General features: G+C 39.9%; 1 protein-coding gene across 17 annotated transcripts in view; it reads right to left on the bottom strand.

The window, feature by feature from the left end:
• The window catches only part of fryl (furry homolog, like), a 372,606-nt gene that overhangs the window by 242,287 nt on the left and 112,767 nt on the right, over positions 1-17,552 (bottom strand). For 2 of the 17 annotated variants that reach the window (XM_072252738.1, XM_072252744.1), the window contains exon 1: positions 16,045-16,486. The exons of 14 other annotated variants lie outside the window; for them this stretch is intronic. In XM_072252738.1, the coding sequence (XP_072108839.1) occupies positions 16,045-16,120 (76 nt within the window). In that variant the 5' untranslated portion in view covers positions 16,121-16,486. Of the gene's footprint in view, positions 1-16,044; positions 16,487-16,576; positions 16,640-17,552 lie in introns of those variants that run through there. One more of the 17 variants, XM_072252741.1, reaches the window with a different exon arrangement.

Below are 17,552 nucleotides of genomic sequence, written 5' to 3'. Positions count from 1 at the left end.
ATTATCCCAATTCCTTCAGCTAATTTATCCTGAAATGACTTGTAGGGCACCATATCACTTTATAAAAGAACTGGCTATAATCTCAAAATCCTTTGTAGATAGTATACCACTGAGTATAGTTAATCATTAAAATAAAGATCGATTAAGCCACTTGCGCCCTTGAGTCTTCTCTATTATCAATAATCATGACTGCATTGATGGTGCACTCCACATATGCCTTGTAACCTTTCACCTCCTGACTTATCAAGAGTCTATATAGCTCTAAATTAAAGTGTGCTTTCACCATGCATTGAAGAGTTCCAAAAACTTACAAACCCCTCACAGAAGAGTCAACTGAAAAGCAAAACTTCAAGAGCAAAGAGTATCAAGCAGCACAATAGTACTGTGGTCGGTACTCCCATAAAGGTCGTGCTTTTCAGCTCGAGCTCCCACAGCCTTATCCTGTTCCATGTTCCATCACAGCAAGACCAAGTGGACAGAAGATTCAAGGATGTTCTCAAAGATTCCCATGACAGGTGAGAGGGAAGGTAGGTGGGTGGGGGAGAGGTAGAGTTAAGTGAGAAGCCTGGAGATGATTTTGTACACTTCTGTAATACCACTCCTCACTCCATTAATTTCCATTTGTCATTCATCAGCTCACTTACATAGCTGATAAAGATCCTTCTGTAATTCCATAACCATATTTCACAAAGGGAATAAAATAACTCAATTTTGACATATACTTTTGTATTTTTAGTTCACAGAAGAAAAATAGCATAAGCCAGTTAGTCAGGCCCTGAAGCCCATTTTGCCAACTTATGATATTTAAATTAATCTCTGACCTCAATTCATCTTTCTTCATATCCTTAGTGAACAACTACCAATCAATTTCAGCTGCAAAATGAACAATTGACCTCATGCTACTAACATGGAAGTTCCAAATTCAGATTACTTCAGAATCAGTTTTATTATCACCGACATATGTCATGATTTGTTGTTTTACCGCAGTAGTAAAGTGCAATGCATTGAAAATTACGAAATGACTAAATGACGAAAATTACTAATTACTAAATTACAATAAACATATATAATAAATAAATGGTACAAAAATAGTGAGGTGGTGTTCATGTATTATTCATATATTTGATAACAAAGGGGGAGAGGCTGTTCCTAAAACATTTGAATGTGTGTCTTCAATCTCATGTACGTCCTGTGTGATGGTAGTAATGGTACTTTTTAAGTAGAGATGTTTATTAATGAAATACCTACCTCTAATCCTATCCCCTGATCTTCAACTCATGGATGTGACCCCCAAAAAGGAGAATTGCAAAAGGCCACTAGCCACAGAGTAGCAATTATTTCTTTTGTTTTCACTGCCTTGTGCTACTCAGCATTATTCTTAACCAAGATAATGATTTTCCTACTATTAGAAGAGCTTGTTTTTTTCAAGTTCATATGTGTTTCCTAAAATACCTGCTTAAATGTTAAAGGCAAATACAGATCAAGTGATATTTGCATTCTATCCCCTTTTAAAAACAAGCGAGCACTACGATCAAAATCACGCTGAGTCAGATTAAGAGGGATCAACAACACTGCCATAACGTTAAGACTTCTGGTTAATATTGAAGGAGCTGGCACAGTTAAGAGGCAAAAGCATTCTGGTAAAAAACAATTAATCTTTATTTTTTTCCCAGAACAGCAATATCTAAATAGACTAAATTATCACAACTCTAAAGTTAACACCAAATTTACAGAAAGCATCGAAAACCCAGACACACACCATAATTAACTGCACTGACTTTATTTAAAAATACACTGTAATGCTGGCAATTACAAAAATGCAACCAAGAAATCAAACCTTGAAAACAGATTACCAGGAACATAAGTGAGGCATGAAAATTTGAAAAAAATGTTAGTGCTTCATAGTATGTTCAAAGCACGGATGGTAAAATCCACTCAAGGCTGATTAATACATGCTGAATGGAAAAATAACATAAACCAGTGACTGTACGGACTAGCAATGATACAAAGTCCCTGAACAGACAGTAACAGAGAAAAAGAGAATGTAGTTTGAGAAAGCATAGGTGCTGTTCCTCTAATGCACGGGATCCCAACCTGGAGTCTATGGACCCTTCAGTAAATGGTAAGGCTCCACAGCATAAAAATGATTGGGAACTCCTGCTCTGATCTGTGTCTAGTCATAGCCTGGAAGAAGAGGAGGCTGAACAAATCTAACAGATTCACTCACCAGCTCTTTTCTCCCATCCCTCCCTCCACCCTTTTCTACCAGCTGTTTCAAACTGGAATGCATTGTTTGAAGCGTTGATATAACCAGATTCAATAGTAAATTTTAAGGCATGATGAAGATACAAAAGAGGGATAACTCACAGTTATACAAGTTTCTCAGAAGCCTCTCAGAGACCACATGCACAATGGTCAAAGAAGAAAAACTTTCATTTCAATAATGGTTTTAATCCAAAGGGTTCCAAACGCTCCACGTGTAAGTATTATTGGAACTGATTAACAAACCATATCGACCACACTGGGCAGACACCAAAATATCTATCAAAACAGTAGAATTTTATCAGTTTCTTAAAGGTGCGATGGAAGGTAGGGATTTCAAAGGAATTTCAGAGCTTAAAACTTCAGCAGCAGAAGCCACTATAAGAGTAACTAGATTGGAGGATGTCAGGAAATTGGAGGAGGATAAATATTTGAATGTCATTGTGCTTAATGCTAAGGAAGTGGGAGCCACATGTTTAAAAACAAAGGTAAAATAGTTAAGTGACATACTACTTCCCTGAATGAGAATGCCAGGCAGAAACAGTCATCTTGGATAAACCAGTCTTGGTATGAATTTGGACATAACAGCAGATTCTGGATTACCTCTCATTTATATTCAGAAAATAGTTTTTCAGGAGGGTGCCATAATACTTCAGAGGTAAAAATCACATTTTACAGTTTAAACAGCAGATAAGCTGAGCTGTAGTACTATCACAGGAAGTGGAAGAGAAATGTAGTGTTGGTTAGGAACTAAGTTGCTGATGGGAACCAAAGATGATGACCCTAGATTTGCCAGTATTTTATGTGCAAAACCATATGTTCTTGGTGAGATAATTAGACCAAAAACTTAAAAAAAACTAAAGGGTTCAGAAATATTTTAACAGTGAGAAGGGAGAAAGCTGATGTTAAGGCTCTGTACTACAGCACCTTGAAAATGTATTTGGCCCCAACCCTTTGTTCACATAAATGAGTATTACAACCAGTGATTTTGATCAATTTAAATGAGAATATATTTAATTGTGAATGATGCCCTTCCCCAGCCCCCAAAAAAACAGGGCAAATTGTAAAGCATAAAAAATTAAAAATTTTAAACCTGAAATGTCAGTTCAAAAGTATTCATCCTTCTTTGCCCAGTACTTAGCTGAACTGCATCTCATAACTATTACAGCCAGTAGTCTTTTTGAGTCAGTCTCTTTTTGCTTTGCACAACGTGATGGAACAAGGTTTGCCCATTCCTCCTTGAAAAATTGCTCAATCTATGCCAGGTCAGTTGGGGAGTGGTGGTGGATAGCAGAATTGAGATACTGCCAGAGATGTTCAATCGGGTTAAGGTCAGGACTCTGACTCAGCCACTCAAGGACATCAATTTGCTTCATTTGAAGCCTCTCTATGGTTGCTCTGGCAGGGTGCTTTGGGTCGCTGTTCTGAGGAAAGACGCACTTACTCCCCAGTTTAAGCTTTCTGGCAGAGGCTATTAGGTTTTTTTTTTATCCAGTATCTCTCTGCATTATGCAGTATTCATCTTCCCATTAAGCCCGACCAGATTTCCAGTGCCTGCTGCTGAAAAGAATCCCCACAGCATGATGCTAACTCCACCATACTTTGCAGTAGCCATGGTGTTACCTTGCTGAAGCGCAGTATTAGATTTACGGCACACGTACTGCTTAGTGTTGAGGCCCAAAAGTTTCACTTTAGACTCATCCAAACACAAGACCTATCTCCACAACTTTACAGAATCTTCTAAGTGATGCTGTGCAAAGTCTTTACGAGTAAGTATATACTTTTTTTTAAAAGCCATGGCTTCTTCCTTCTCACTTTTTCCATAAATACCCTTTTCGTGCATGGCATTAGAGATTGTGCAGCCATGAACGTCATCTCCAGTTGCAGCCACTGACTTCTGCAGCTCACTCAGAGTGACTGCTGGCATTAAGTAGCCTCTCTTACAAGTGCCATTCTTCTCTGGCAACCAAGTTCGGAGGGACAGCCTGACCTAGACAGTGTGGCTGTGGACTCATGTTTTTTTTCAATTTTTTCACGATAGACTGCACTGAGCTTCGAGGTATGAGCAGTGACTTTGAGATGGTCTTGTACCCTTCCTCAGATTTGTGTTTCTCTATTATCATTTTACTGACTTGTCTTGAATGCTCTTTTGTCTTTATTTGGTCCATACTGACGGACCTTACAGAGAGAGGGGGCATTTATTCTGATGAACTCATTGAAAAGTTAATTCTGCAATTTTCTACATCAACAAATTGGGTGAGTTGGTAAAGTAAGACACAGTCTTGCACCTGATGAAAGTCAGTATAGTAGAGGTGCACATTCCCTTATCCGAAATTCTGAAATCCAAAAAGCTCTGAAAACCGAAGTTTTTTTCGCCAAAAGCTGACATCGCTCAGGTGTGACGTGGCAGCACTAGCAGAGGCCACCAGACGTCAGTTGTGGCTCAGCGCTCGCACTAGTTACACGTGCATTTGCTGTTCGCTGATATTATATGACTGAGTTCAGTTTCAAATTTGAAAAGGAGAAGCTGGTATCAGGTGTATCAATATTTCAGTGGAACAGGGGAAATTACAGTGGTATGAGAGAGGAACTGGCCCAAGTCGATTGGAAAAGTAAGCTAAATGGAGGGATGGCAGAGCAGAATTGGATGAAATTCCTACAAGAGATAAGGAAAATGCAGGAAAAATATATTCCAAGAAAAAAGAAAATCATGAATGGAAAAATGGCACAAATGTGGCTAACGAGAGAGGTTAAGGCAAAAAAAAAAGCAAGAAACGGCGTACAAGGAAACAAAAATTAGTGGGAAAAATGAGAACTGGAAGACTTAAAAACTTAAAGGAAATTAAGAAAGTCATTAGGAAAGAAAAGATGAATTATGAAAGGAAGTTGGCGATTAACATAAAAAAGGATACTAGAAGTTTTTTTTAAATATATGAAGAGTAAAAGAGTGAAAAGGATAGATACGGGACCGATTGAAAATGATGCTGGAGAAATTATAATAGATAACAAAGAGATGGCGGAGGAACTGAATGAGTATTTTGCATCAGTCTTCACAGTGGAAGACATGAGCAATATACCTGATAGCCAGAGGTATCAGGGAATAGAAATAGGTACAGTCAAGATTACTAGAGAGCAAGTGCTTGGGAAGCTAAGTGGACTAAGAATAGATAAGTCTCCCAGTCCGGATGAGGTGCACCCAAGGGTTCTGAAGGAGGTGGCTTTGGAGATTGTGGAAGCATTGGAAATGATCTTCCAGGAATCAATAGACTCTGGCATGGTTCCGGAGGACTGGAAGGTCGCAAATGTAGTTCCGCTATTTAAGAAAGGAAGGAGGCAGCAAAAAGAAAATTACAGACCTATTAGTCTGACATCAGTAGTTGGAAAGATATTGGAGTCGATCCTCAAGGACGAGGTTACGAAATACCTCGAGGTGCATGACAAGATAGGCTGAAGCCAGCATGGTTTCATAAAGGGAAGATCCTGCCTTACCAACCTATTGGAATTTTTTGAGGTAATCTCGAATAAGATTGACAAGGGAGAGGCTGTGGATGTTGTGTATTTGGATTTTCAAAAGGCCTTCGATAAGGTGCCACATATGAGGCTGCTTAATAAGATGAGAGCCCATGGAATTATAGGAAAGATATTGAAATGGGTGGAGCATTGGCTGACAGGCAGAAGGCAAAGGAAGGGAAGTCTTTGGAAGTCTTTTATATCTATGTTACTTAAAATTCATTTTATATGTTGATGAACATTTTTCCAATCTCTTCATACCAACTTTGTTATTGAGTTGTAATTTTGAAAAATTAATAAAAAGATTTAAAAAGAAGGCAAAGGGTGGGAATAAAGGGATCCTATTCTGATTGGCTGCTGGTTACTAGCAGTGTTCCGCAGGGGTCGGTGTTGGGGCCGCTTCTTTTTATGATGTATATCGGTGATTTGGATTATGGATTAAATGGTTTTGTGGCTAAATTTGCGGATGACACCAAGATAGGTGGAGGAGCAGGAAATGTTGAAGAAACGGAAAGGTTGCAGAGAGACTTAGTCAGTTTGGGAGAGTGGGCAAAGAAATGGCAGATGAGATACAATGTTGACAAATGTACAGTTGTACATTTTGGAAGAAGAAATAATCGGACAGATTATTATTTAGATGGGGAGAAAATTCAAAAATCGGAAGTGCAAAGGGACTTGGGGGTCCTCGTGCAGGATACCCTAAAGGTTAACCACCAAGTTGGATTGGCGGTAAGGAAAGTGAATGCTATGTTGGCATTCATTTCAAGAGGAATAGTGTATAAGAGTAAGGAGGTGTTGATGAGGCTCTATGGGGCATTAGTGAGACCTCATTTGGAATACCGTGTGCAGTTTTGGGCCCCCTATCTTAGAAAGGATGTACTGATGTTGTAGAGAGTTCAGAGAAGATTTACGAGGATGATTCCTGGAATGCAGGGGCTAACATATGAGGAGCATTTGCCGGCTCTTGGACTGTATTCATTAGAGTATAGAAGAATGAGAGGGGATCTCACAGAAACATTTCGAATGTTGAAAGGGTTGGACCGAGTAGATGTGGAAAGGTTGTTTCTCTTGGTGGGTGAGTCCAGGACAAGAGGCCATAATCTTAGAATGAGAGGGTACCCAGTTAAAACAGAGATGAGGAGAAATTTTTTTAGCCAGAGGGTCGTGGATTTGTGGAACTCGTTGCCACATACAGCTGTGGAGGCCCGATCATTGAGGGCGTTTAAGGAGGAGATTGACAGGTATCTAATTAGTCAGGGTATCAAGGGATATGGGGGAAAAGCCAGAAATTGGAACTAGATGGGTGAATAGCTTAGCTCATGGGGGAGCTGTGGAGCAGACTCGATGGGCTGAATGGCCTACTTCTGCTCCTTTGTCTTGTGATATTTTGTGTTCACTGTTGACTTTGTGTTTAATTTCACTGTGAAAGTGTAAAAAGTGCTGCAGATACTCCTATGGGTAACAATGAGAAAAACAGAAGGAAGCATCTATCATTACCAATAATGCAGAAAGTGGAGTTATTGCAGAAGCTTGATCGTGGTGTGTCTGTGCAGCGTCTTACTGCAGAAAATAGTGTCGGAACTACCACTGTATGATTTAAATAAGCAGAAAGACAAGTTACTGAAGTTTTATAGTGACAGTAACACTCTACATTTATTCCAATAAGTCATTTACCATGTGTTTGATTCAGTTCATTTGAAGCTGTATATTTTTATGTTTTATTGAATGTTTTCGTTGGAAATAAATTTTTTTCTTGTCATTATTCCCTAAACAATACAGTATAACAACTATTCACATAGCAGTTACATTGTATTAGGTATTATGAGTAATCTACAGATGATTTAAAGTATACGGGAGGATGTGCGTAGGTTTGGTGCGCCGCCGGATCCTAAAGTCCACCACACTGAAACAAGTTAAATAAGGGACTTGAGCCTGTGTGTTTTTTGGCATCGGGGCGGGGGGGGGGGGGGTCCTGAAATCAGAAAAATTCTGATTCTAAAATGCAACTGGCCCGAAGGATGTCAGATATGGGATTGTGGACCTGTAATTACAAAGGGAATGATTACTTTTTCAGCCTCATAAGGTTGGTTTTTAACTTTTAGTAAAATGTTGACAGAATTTGGAATTTTCCTTTTTATTTGATGATGCACAATGTTTTGTGGATTAGCTCAAAAAATCCTACTTCAATGTATTTTAAATTTAGAAAAGTGAGACAGTAAAATGTGAAAATAGTTGTGGGAGCTCAATACTTTTTCAAGGCACTGTATAAAGAAATACTTCAGAAACATGGGGTTTATGAATGAGCTCACAGATTTTATAAAAAGTCAATGGTATAGAAGAAAATGCCGAAAACTACACTGTCTTGCAAACTACAACTCTAAACAATCATCTTGTCTTTAAATTCCTTGAATTTTCAAATCTCACAAATTCACATCCACCTTGCTGTCTTCTCCTGTTTCTTTTCTTCTCAAGCCAAATAATCATCAACAATGGATTCTCCTCCTGCACAATGATCCCCTTCCTCTGTTGCAGGGATTCCCAACATTTTTATGCCACATTCCCTCACCATTAGCTGAAGTGGCTGTGGACTCCAGGTTGGGAACCCTTGCTCAACTGTGTTGACACTAACACTATTATACTACTAACACCCAAACCTATTTCACCAACAACTCTTAACCTTCTACACTTCTTCTCATTACACACTGTTACCATAACTCTCTCCTCTCACCTCCTCTTCACCACTCCCACCAAATCCAATGAATCACTGCACAAGACTCAGTACTGGATGAGCAGGAAATTTCTCCATCGAACTAGTTAGATGCCTTCAGTCCTCAGATCCCAACCCCTTGACTCCATACTTGTCCATAACTGCAGTCTGAAAATGAACTAAATTGTCTGTGATGACATCATAAACAACATCAGGATGAACATTCCATCATACGTGAGCAGCATCATCATTTCCTCCTTTATAAACCTGTACAATTCAACACATGATTCTGAAACTTTTCCCTTCCTCAGCATCTCTAAAGTTGGCCATTCTGGTCTATTCAAATTGCTCCCTAATACTCTCCTCTCACTAAATGAGATAATCCAAGATACTCCTACCTATTTCCTAATATATTCCTAGTACCACTCAATCTGTGTTTGCTAATCTACATAAAACCCTGAACATACTTACTTTCAAATCCCTCCATGGAGTCCTGTCAGCTCCTCCAGCTCTCTAACATAATATATGCTCTTGTTCTGTTTTTCTGCTGAATTAATTGGTTCCCCCCAGTGGACACTTGTGCCAACATTGTCAATGGCATGAGCTCAGGATCTTGCAAACTTAACTACTCCATCTCTCTAACACGAGGAAATCTGCAGGTGCTGGAAATTCAAGCAACACACATCAAAGTTGCTGGTGAACACAGCAGGCCAGGCAGCATCTCTAGGAAGAGGTACAGTCAACGTTTCGGGCCGAGACCCTTCGTCAGGACTAACTATATGCTGCCTGGCCTGCTGCGTTCACCAGCAACTTAGATGTGTGTTACTCCATCTCTCTTTTTGCTTTGGCTGGCACAGAAGTGCAGCTCGTAAACTGCTAACACAGCTCCAGCGACCTAGATTCAATCTCGACTTCTGGCACTGATGCAAAACTTATATATTCTCCCTGTCAGCATGTGTATCTTCTGGGTCCTCTAGTTTTTCCAGTATCTGAAGATGAATCATCAAACTGACCAGATTCAACTGTCCTTAGTGTAAGTAGAGGAAATTGAGTTGATGGGACCGTGAAAAGAATAAATAATTATTTGATGGTCTATATGAACTGAGAGGCTGTAAAGTTCAAAGTAAATTTATTATCAAAGTACATATTTGTCACCAAATACTACCCTGAGATTAGATTTTCTTACAGAAGTAGAGAGCAAATCCAAGAAACACGATAGAATCAATGAAAGGCTGCACCCAACAGGACTGACAAACAACGGACTTGCAAAGGTCAATAAACTGCGCAAATACAAAATAAATAAATAAATAATCAATAAATATCGAGAACATGAGATGAGGGGTCCTTGAAAGTGAGTCGAAAGGCTGTGAGAACAGTTCAGTGATGGGGCGAATGAAGTTATCTCTGCTGGTTTCTAGAGCCTGAAGGCTGAGGGGTACCAACTGTTCCTGAACCTGGTGGTATGGGTCTTGAAGCTCCTGTACCTTCTTCCTGTGGCAGCAGCAAGACAGCGTGACCTGGGCAGTGGGGTTCCTTGACAGATACTGTGTTCCTTCAGCAGATTGTGTCTTGCTCCAGGCTCCAGCATCTGACGTCTTGTGTGGAAGTAAGTATCATGCCTAGGTACATGTCCATTTTAGTCACTGCTACTTCCTATCATTTTTCTTTGCAGGTAAGGACAGAAGAGTGGGGGAATTAGAGATGTAATTCCCCTAATTTCTTTAGTGAGATGGCAGTGTGCTTGGATGTAGCAGCCACTGTGGGTCCAATCAAAGACGTATTTCTTCGTCCCGCTTGTCCATTTTACGATCAAAAGTCACTGAAGAACATCAAGTACTGCAGGATAATCCCATCAGCAAGTTGCTCGATAGCAATGGAGCTGGACTTATTGTGTACCGTTCTGCCGAGATGGTGTGCAGACCAAAAAAAAGATGCATGTGATCGTCTTGGACTTTTTTTGTGTTATTGCAAGACCCTGTCGGATATTGGTAACATAGATTGCTGCAAGCATGGTTCACTGGTGAGACCAATGGTGGGGGAAGCTGCATTGTCTCAGTTGTTGCACGGACAAGGCCCATATGCTTCAGAGTCACTTGTTGGAGGTTGCCAGTGAAGGATACACCAGAGGTGTCTATGTGGTACTGGATTTCGTACTGGGTTGGGCACTGGCTCCTCCATTAGTGCTGCTCTTTGGTATTAAGACTATGAGACATAGGAGTAGAATTAGGCCACTACGCATCTCATCAAGTTGCTCTGCCATTTATTTATTATTGATTTATTATCCTTCTCAACCCCATTCTCCTGCCTTCTCCCTGTAACCTTTGATGCCCTGACCAATCAAGAACCTATCAACCTCTGCTTTAAATATACCCAATTACTTGGCCTCCACAGCCATACGTGGCAATAAATTCCAGATTCACTACCTTCTGACTAAAATATTCCTCATTTCTGTTCTAAATGGATGTACCTTCAGTCTGAGACCATGCTCTCTGGTCCTTGGCTCACCCACTATAAGAAACATCTTCTCCACATCCACTCTGTCCAGGTCTTTCAATATTCAATATGCTTCACTAAGATTCTCCCTCATTCACCTAAACTCCAGTGAGCACAGGCCCAGAGGCATTGAATGCTCACACATTAACTCCTTCGTGCCTGGAATCATTCTTGTGAACCTCCTCTGGATCCTCTGCATTGCTAGCACATCTTTTCTTAGATAAGGGGATCAAAACAGCACACAGTACTCCTAAGTGTAGACAGACCAATGGTTTATAAAGCCTCAGCATCACATCCTTCCTCTTGTATTCTAGTCTTCTCAAATTGAATACAAACATTGCTTTGCCTTCCTTACCAACTCAACCTGCAAGTTAACCTTTAGGGAATACTCCACAGGGACTCCCCTAATCCCTATGTCTACACCATTATTCCTTCTACCAAAATACATGACCACACACTTCCCTACACTATATTCCATCTGCCTCTTCTTTGCTCCATCTTACAATCTGTCCAAGTTCTCTGTAGACTAGCTGCCTATCTCTGTGTCAACTGCAAACTTGCCCACAAAGCCATCGTTTCCATCATCCAAATCACTGATACATAACATGAAAAGAAGTGGTTCCAATATCGACCCTTGCGGAACACCAATAGTCACCTGCAGCCAAACAGAAGAGGCTCCCTTTATTCCCACTCTTCACCTCCTGCCAATCAGCCAACCTTCTATCCATGCTGACATTGGCCTACTCCATCATGCACTTCTAAGTACCTCAGAACCTCATCCTTAAGACTCCAATATTTTCCCAACCACTGAAGTCAGGCTAGCTGGCCTATAATTTCCTGTCTTTTTCCTACCTACCTTCTTAAAGAATGGAGTGATTTTCAATTTTCCAGTCCTCTGTAACCATTCCAGAATCTAGTAATTTTTGAAAGATCATTACTAATGCCTTCACAATCTCTTTAGCTACCTTTTTCAGAACCCTGGGATGCAGTGCATCTGGTCCAGGCAACACGTCTACTTTCACATCTTTCAGCTTCCCAAATACCTGCTCCTTGGTAATAGCTACTGGACTCATTTCTACCCCCGACACTCTAGTATTTCTGGCTTCTTCTCATGTCTTCCACAGTGAAGACTGACGCAAAATACTTAAGTTTGTCCGCTATTACTACCTCTTCAGTGTCATTTTCCAGCAGTCCAATATCCACTCTCACCTCTCTTTTACTCTTTATACAGTACTGCGCAAAAGTCTTAGGCATGTATATACTGTATAGCTAGGGTACCCAAGATTTCTGCAGAGTACTGTAGTAAATTTATCGCACTGTACTGCTCCCACAAAAAAAAATTCATAACACATGCTCATGATGATAAACCTGATTCTGATATGGGTCTCTATTATGGACTGAGAGTGGAAAGGGGCCAGGGAGACGGTAATCATGGTTGGGAGAAGGGAAAAGGAGAGAAGAGAGAGTGGAAATCATCAGAGAAACATTCTATAATGATCAATAAAAAGATTGTTTTGAAGCAAATTAGCTTGCTTTGTGTCTCAGGGCTGGGTGTGAGACAATCACTTTTGGCCAACTCCTCTCTCATGCCCCATAATTCCCTTGACTCCATTGTAATACTGATACATCTGACATAAATTCTCCCTCTCAAACAGCAAGGTGAAGACTATATTATGATCACCGTCTCCTATGGGTTCCTTTATCTTAAGCTCCCTAATCAAATCCAGCTCATTACACAACACCCAATCCAAAATAGCCTTTCCCCCAGTGGTCTCAACCACAAACTGCTCTAAAAAGCCATCTCCTAGGCATTCTAAATGTTCAACTTTCAATTTTTATTTCTATAATGAGTTTTTAAATCATGATATTCACTTCCTGCAGTTCATAGAAAATTTTGAATAAAAAGTCATCTCTGACTTTGTAAAAGATGATTGCAGCAGATCATAAAAGATTACCTGTCAATCTATAATTAACAGTGAAGAACTATGCTCACCAATTAATCTTGGAACTAAACATAACCATCAAATACCCAACTTATAATAATCGAAATATTCCAGTATTTACCAGAATAGCCTTTCCCCTAGTAGGCTCAACCAAAAACTGCTCTAAAAAGCCATCTCACAGGCATTTTACAAATTCCCTTTAATGGAATCCCACACCAAACTGATTTTCCCAATCTACCTGCATACTGAAATCCCCCGTGACTATCACAATATTGCCTTTGGTACATGCCTTTTCTATTTCCCGTTGAAATTTATAGCCCACGCTCTGGCTACTGTTTGGGGGCCTGTACATAACTCCCATCAGAGTCTTTTTACCCTTACAGTTTCTTAACTCTACCTACAAGGATTTTACATCTTTCAATCCTTAGCCACTTCTTTTCAAGAATTTGATTCAATTTTTTAACCAGCAGAGCTACCCACCTCTTCAGCCCACCTGCCTGTCCTTTCAATACAGGGTGCATCCTTGGATATTAAGCTCCTATCTATCTTCGTTCAGTCATGTCTCAATGATGTCCACAACATCATACCTGCCAATCTGTATACTTCAGTCCTGTATCCTTAACCCTTTTCAATTTTGCCCCTATGTTACACTTCATCTCATGCTACTGACTGCAGTTTTGCCCTATCATCCGCCTATCCATCCTTACAGTCTCACTACACACTGCGTTGATTTGTATACCAAGTGCCCTATCGTCAGCCCTATTGCTCCTGTTTCAATCCCACTATCGAATTAGTTCAAGCCCTCTCCAACAGCTCCAGCAAACATTCCCACAAGGATATTGGTCCCCCAGAAGAAATCCCAATTATCCAGAAATCTGAAACCTTGTCCCTCCACCACTTCTTCAGCCACTCATTCATCTGTACCATCATCCTATTCCTGCCCCGACTAGCATGTGGCACCTTGGAGGTCCTGTTCTTAAGCCTCTTTCCCCAATTTCTTATTTTCACTGGGCAGGACCTCTTCCCCCCTTTCTACTAATGCATCTCAACCTCTGGCTGCTCATACTCCTTCTTTGGAATCTTCTGCAGCCACTCTGAGACATCCTGGACTCTTGCACCTGGGAGGCAACACGCCATCTTAGCTTTTCTTTTGCAACCACCGACTCTCCTGCCCATACCGCACTGCCTGCTGTGCTTGAGCCCAGTATTGCCCTCCAGTGTTCGCTTGCTGGAAGAAGCTCAGACACTTGGGCTATATATGTTTTTCCTTCTTTGTGATTGTATGTTTTTCTGAAATTGAAACGGTATGTCCTGTTTGTGGTATGTGCTATGTGCAGTGTGGTGTGTGCTATTGGGAATGTGTTTTGCACCTTGGCCCTAGAGGAACACTGTTTCGTTTGGTTATATTCATGTATGGTTGAATGATAATTAAACTTGGAACGATTGCAGATGATAAATTCAAATGTCTAAAAGTAAGGTGAATTCAGATTGTGGACAAAATAGAGGATGATAAGAAACTGCTCAGTACAAAGACTGTGGTTAAAAATAAGTGTAAATATATCTCAGTGAAAAAATGTTAATAATGCCCAGAGATTTCAAACAACTTTCTAGTATCCTGCACATTCATCTTCAAGTTAGTACACAAAATAACATGAAACAACTTTTCAGAATTCAAAATACACTATAATAACCCTAGATTCTCATTAGTTTGTTTGCTTGCTTGCTACTGCCCTGATCCAATTGATTTATCAATTCCACCATTACTTCATACCCCAACTGTGGCAATTGGGCAATGTAATATTGGAGTGAGAGATTATTTTGCTTTTCCATCTCTTAAATTCTTCCAGCCCAAATCGTTTCTGCTTTCCCTAGAAATTAAGCTGGTTAACTACTGTATTTTTATTTGAAAATGCCACTGAAAAAATAAACAATGATAGAGAATAATCTTTGAAATGCTCACAGTAGATGAGTTTAGGACCTTTAGTTTTCAGATGAATGAGCTAGTTTCCAACTCTAGGCTGGCAAAACCCCTATATTGCAAAACCAAATACTGGAAATGCTGGGAATTTGAACTAAAACAGTCAGTACTTCAAACAGAAGCTGCAGAGAGGGTTAATGTTTCAGGCTGCTCTGAAATACATGTTGGCTCTTTTTCATTGTTGACTATTTTTCTGTTGCTGTTTTTAGCCATCAACTTTCAACACTTTTTTTTTTAAAAGTATGGAGGGAGTCATCAGAATATTTCTTGCTGTTTTACTGCTACTTAATCTGTGTCTAAACAGATGCTGACTGGGTATTGCATGACTTAGTCATATTTCAATATCGCAGAAAGCAGACTTCAACAGAGTTGTCATACAAGCCGAGGAGGTGGCAATGATAGACAAAAGCACTTTCAACATACAAGAGCTGGACAGCTGATTCACATAATGTTCCTGACAAAAGTATGAACTACCAGCATTCAAAATGTTGGCAGAAGCTGTGCATACCAAAGGCCGGCCATATTAATGTCACTCCATTGTTGCTGCTGAATAGAAAAGGGCTAAACTATAATCAAACGGCAACTAGCTATGAACTGACATTGTACAACGTAAGCAGCTGATCACACTGGAAAAATAACTCTATATCTGGCTTTCTGCAGAGAATTTAGCAGCACAAACAACATGTGAGCATTTCATAGCAAATCTCTAGTAAGATTACAATCCGTAGTTAGCTACACGGCCATTATTTTTCGTCTATCAATAAAGATATTAACCACTAGGTGTAAAATTAATTTGACATATCAATATTACTGGTTATAATTAATTATTAAATTATCTGATAACAGGCAAATGAACATTCAAATTCAGGCACGTTATTGGTGTGCTGGCAAAAGAAAGCAAAGTTAAAATGTTGCCTACAGGATGATGGAAAGAAATGAAAATAATAATGAAGGGGTTCTTTAAAACAACGGAGTTATTTTGGTTTTTTGCATCAAAAGGAAAAAGTGATAGAAAACTACCCATATAGTAATTTAACAGGTTAAATTAGGAACAACATTCTTCCATTTTACACAGTTCTTACAAATATCAAGCCTTTATTTGATATGATCACTATTAATATCTGCACTTAAATATGATTGTATTTACTTACAACTACTGCTACTCCAAGACTTCAGGAGAGACTTGATGCTAATTTCAAAAAACACGGAGTCCTGTAGGCTCAACATTATGTCTTTTGGTGAGCAGCAGCCACAAGAAGATTTATCACAGCAGCTTTCCCAGCTGTTTATGTATAATATCGTGTATTGCTATCCCCTCACTCCTTTCAAAAACAGCGCAGCTCTGGCCTCGTGTCCTTTTTTCATTATCATGCGGTCTTTCTGTATGACGCACGCTTCCAGTACCAGCAATGCTGAATGCAGATGAACTCAGTAGCTGGCTAGAAAACTAACTCTACGTGGAGGGTAGTTTGAAGGTCAATTTCACCTTCCACAGGCCACAACAACATCTTCAATGAAGACTAAATGAAACGATATAAAAACAAAGGGTGGCCTATCACGGCCAACTCCAGCAAATATTGCCAGCTGCTTCCTGTGATGTTGGTAAATACAGTCCAGAAAGGTGGAGCTCAGAACTCCTCAGTTTAACTACCAGAGAAATATAAATGCACAGAGCAGACCCACCAGAATACCTCCCCTTGCATTGCCTTGTATAACTGACAACCTTTCACAAAGTCACAACTGAAGTACATTCTTTGGCACTGCTTGCTTCTGAAAAACCTGGCTCCAGCCTCTTTTCACAGCAATGCATTACTTCCTACAGCACTGCCCACCCAGTCAATAATCAGCGACCAAACAGCACGCTTGTGATGACGCAGAATACAACTTCCCATTTAATCTACCGAAAATAACGTTAGCTGCTTAGCTTTCACTTGGGGGAGGGGAGAAAGAGGAGCAGGAGGAGGAGGAAGCAGGGTGATGCAATCAGTACTGTAGCTTTCCAGCCTATGGTGCAGCATTTCAGCTTACTTCACAACACTTTTTTCTCCCAGCTGCTTATATAAAATTTCTGTGTTTCATAATTGCAGCAGGAAAGAAACAGGCTCCGTCAGAAACACATTTTACAGGTTTGATTTTTAACCAAGATCCTCAAGTTTTTAAAGCTAATGTGTCAGAAATTAAATGTGTAATAATTTAACACAGATAAAATTTAGATGCAAAATAAATTGCTTCATTTTGGAAAACAGTTCCTCTCCATAAAAGTTCCCAACAACCACAATAAGCTCCTTGAAAAAAAGTAACAGATAAAAATATAAAAATAGAATTGCGGATGCTGGAACCATAAAACCGATAGCTGGCACATAATCACTGGGCCTAAGGGCTTACCCTTATGCAGCATTTCTCTGATTCTATGAACAGAAAATGCTGAAATCACTTTGCAGGCAAGGCAGCCTCTGTGGAAAGAGAAACAGTCAACATCTCATGATGAAGGTTCCTCAGCACAAAGATAGAGATCCTTTGGTTTTGACCTTCCATTCGCCAGCCTTGGCATTCAATAAATTATCCTTCACCATTTTCTCCACCTTCAATCAGATTTCTTCAACATAATTCCACTACTAAATATACCTTTCCCCTATCTTATCAAAATTCATAAAGGGAC

The sequence above is a fragment of the Mobula birostris genome, chromosome 3 (assembly GCF_030028105.1).
Source record: "Mobula birostris isolate sMobBir1 chromosome 3, sMobBir1.hap1, whole genome shotgun sequence".
Classification (NCBI taxonomy): Eukaryota; Metazoa; Chordata; class Chondrichthyes; order Myliobatiformes; family Myliobatidae; genus Mobula; species Mobula birostris.
Note: the sequence above shows the minus strand (reverse complement) of the source record. Positions and strands in the feature narration are given on the sequence as shown.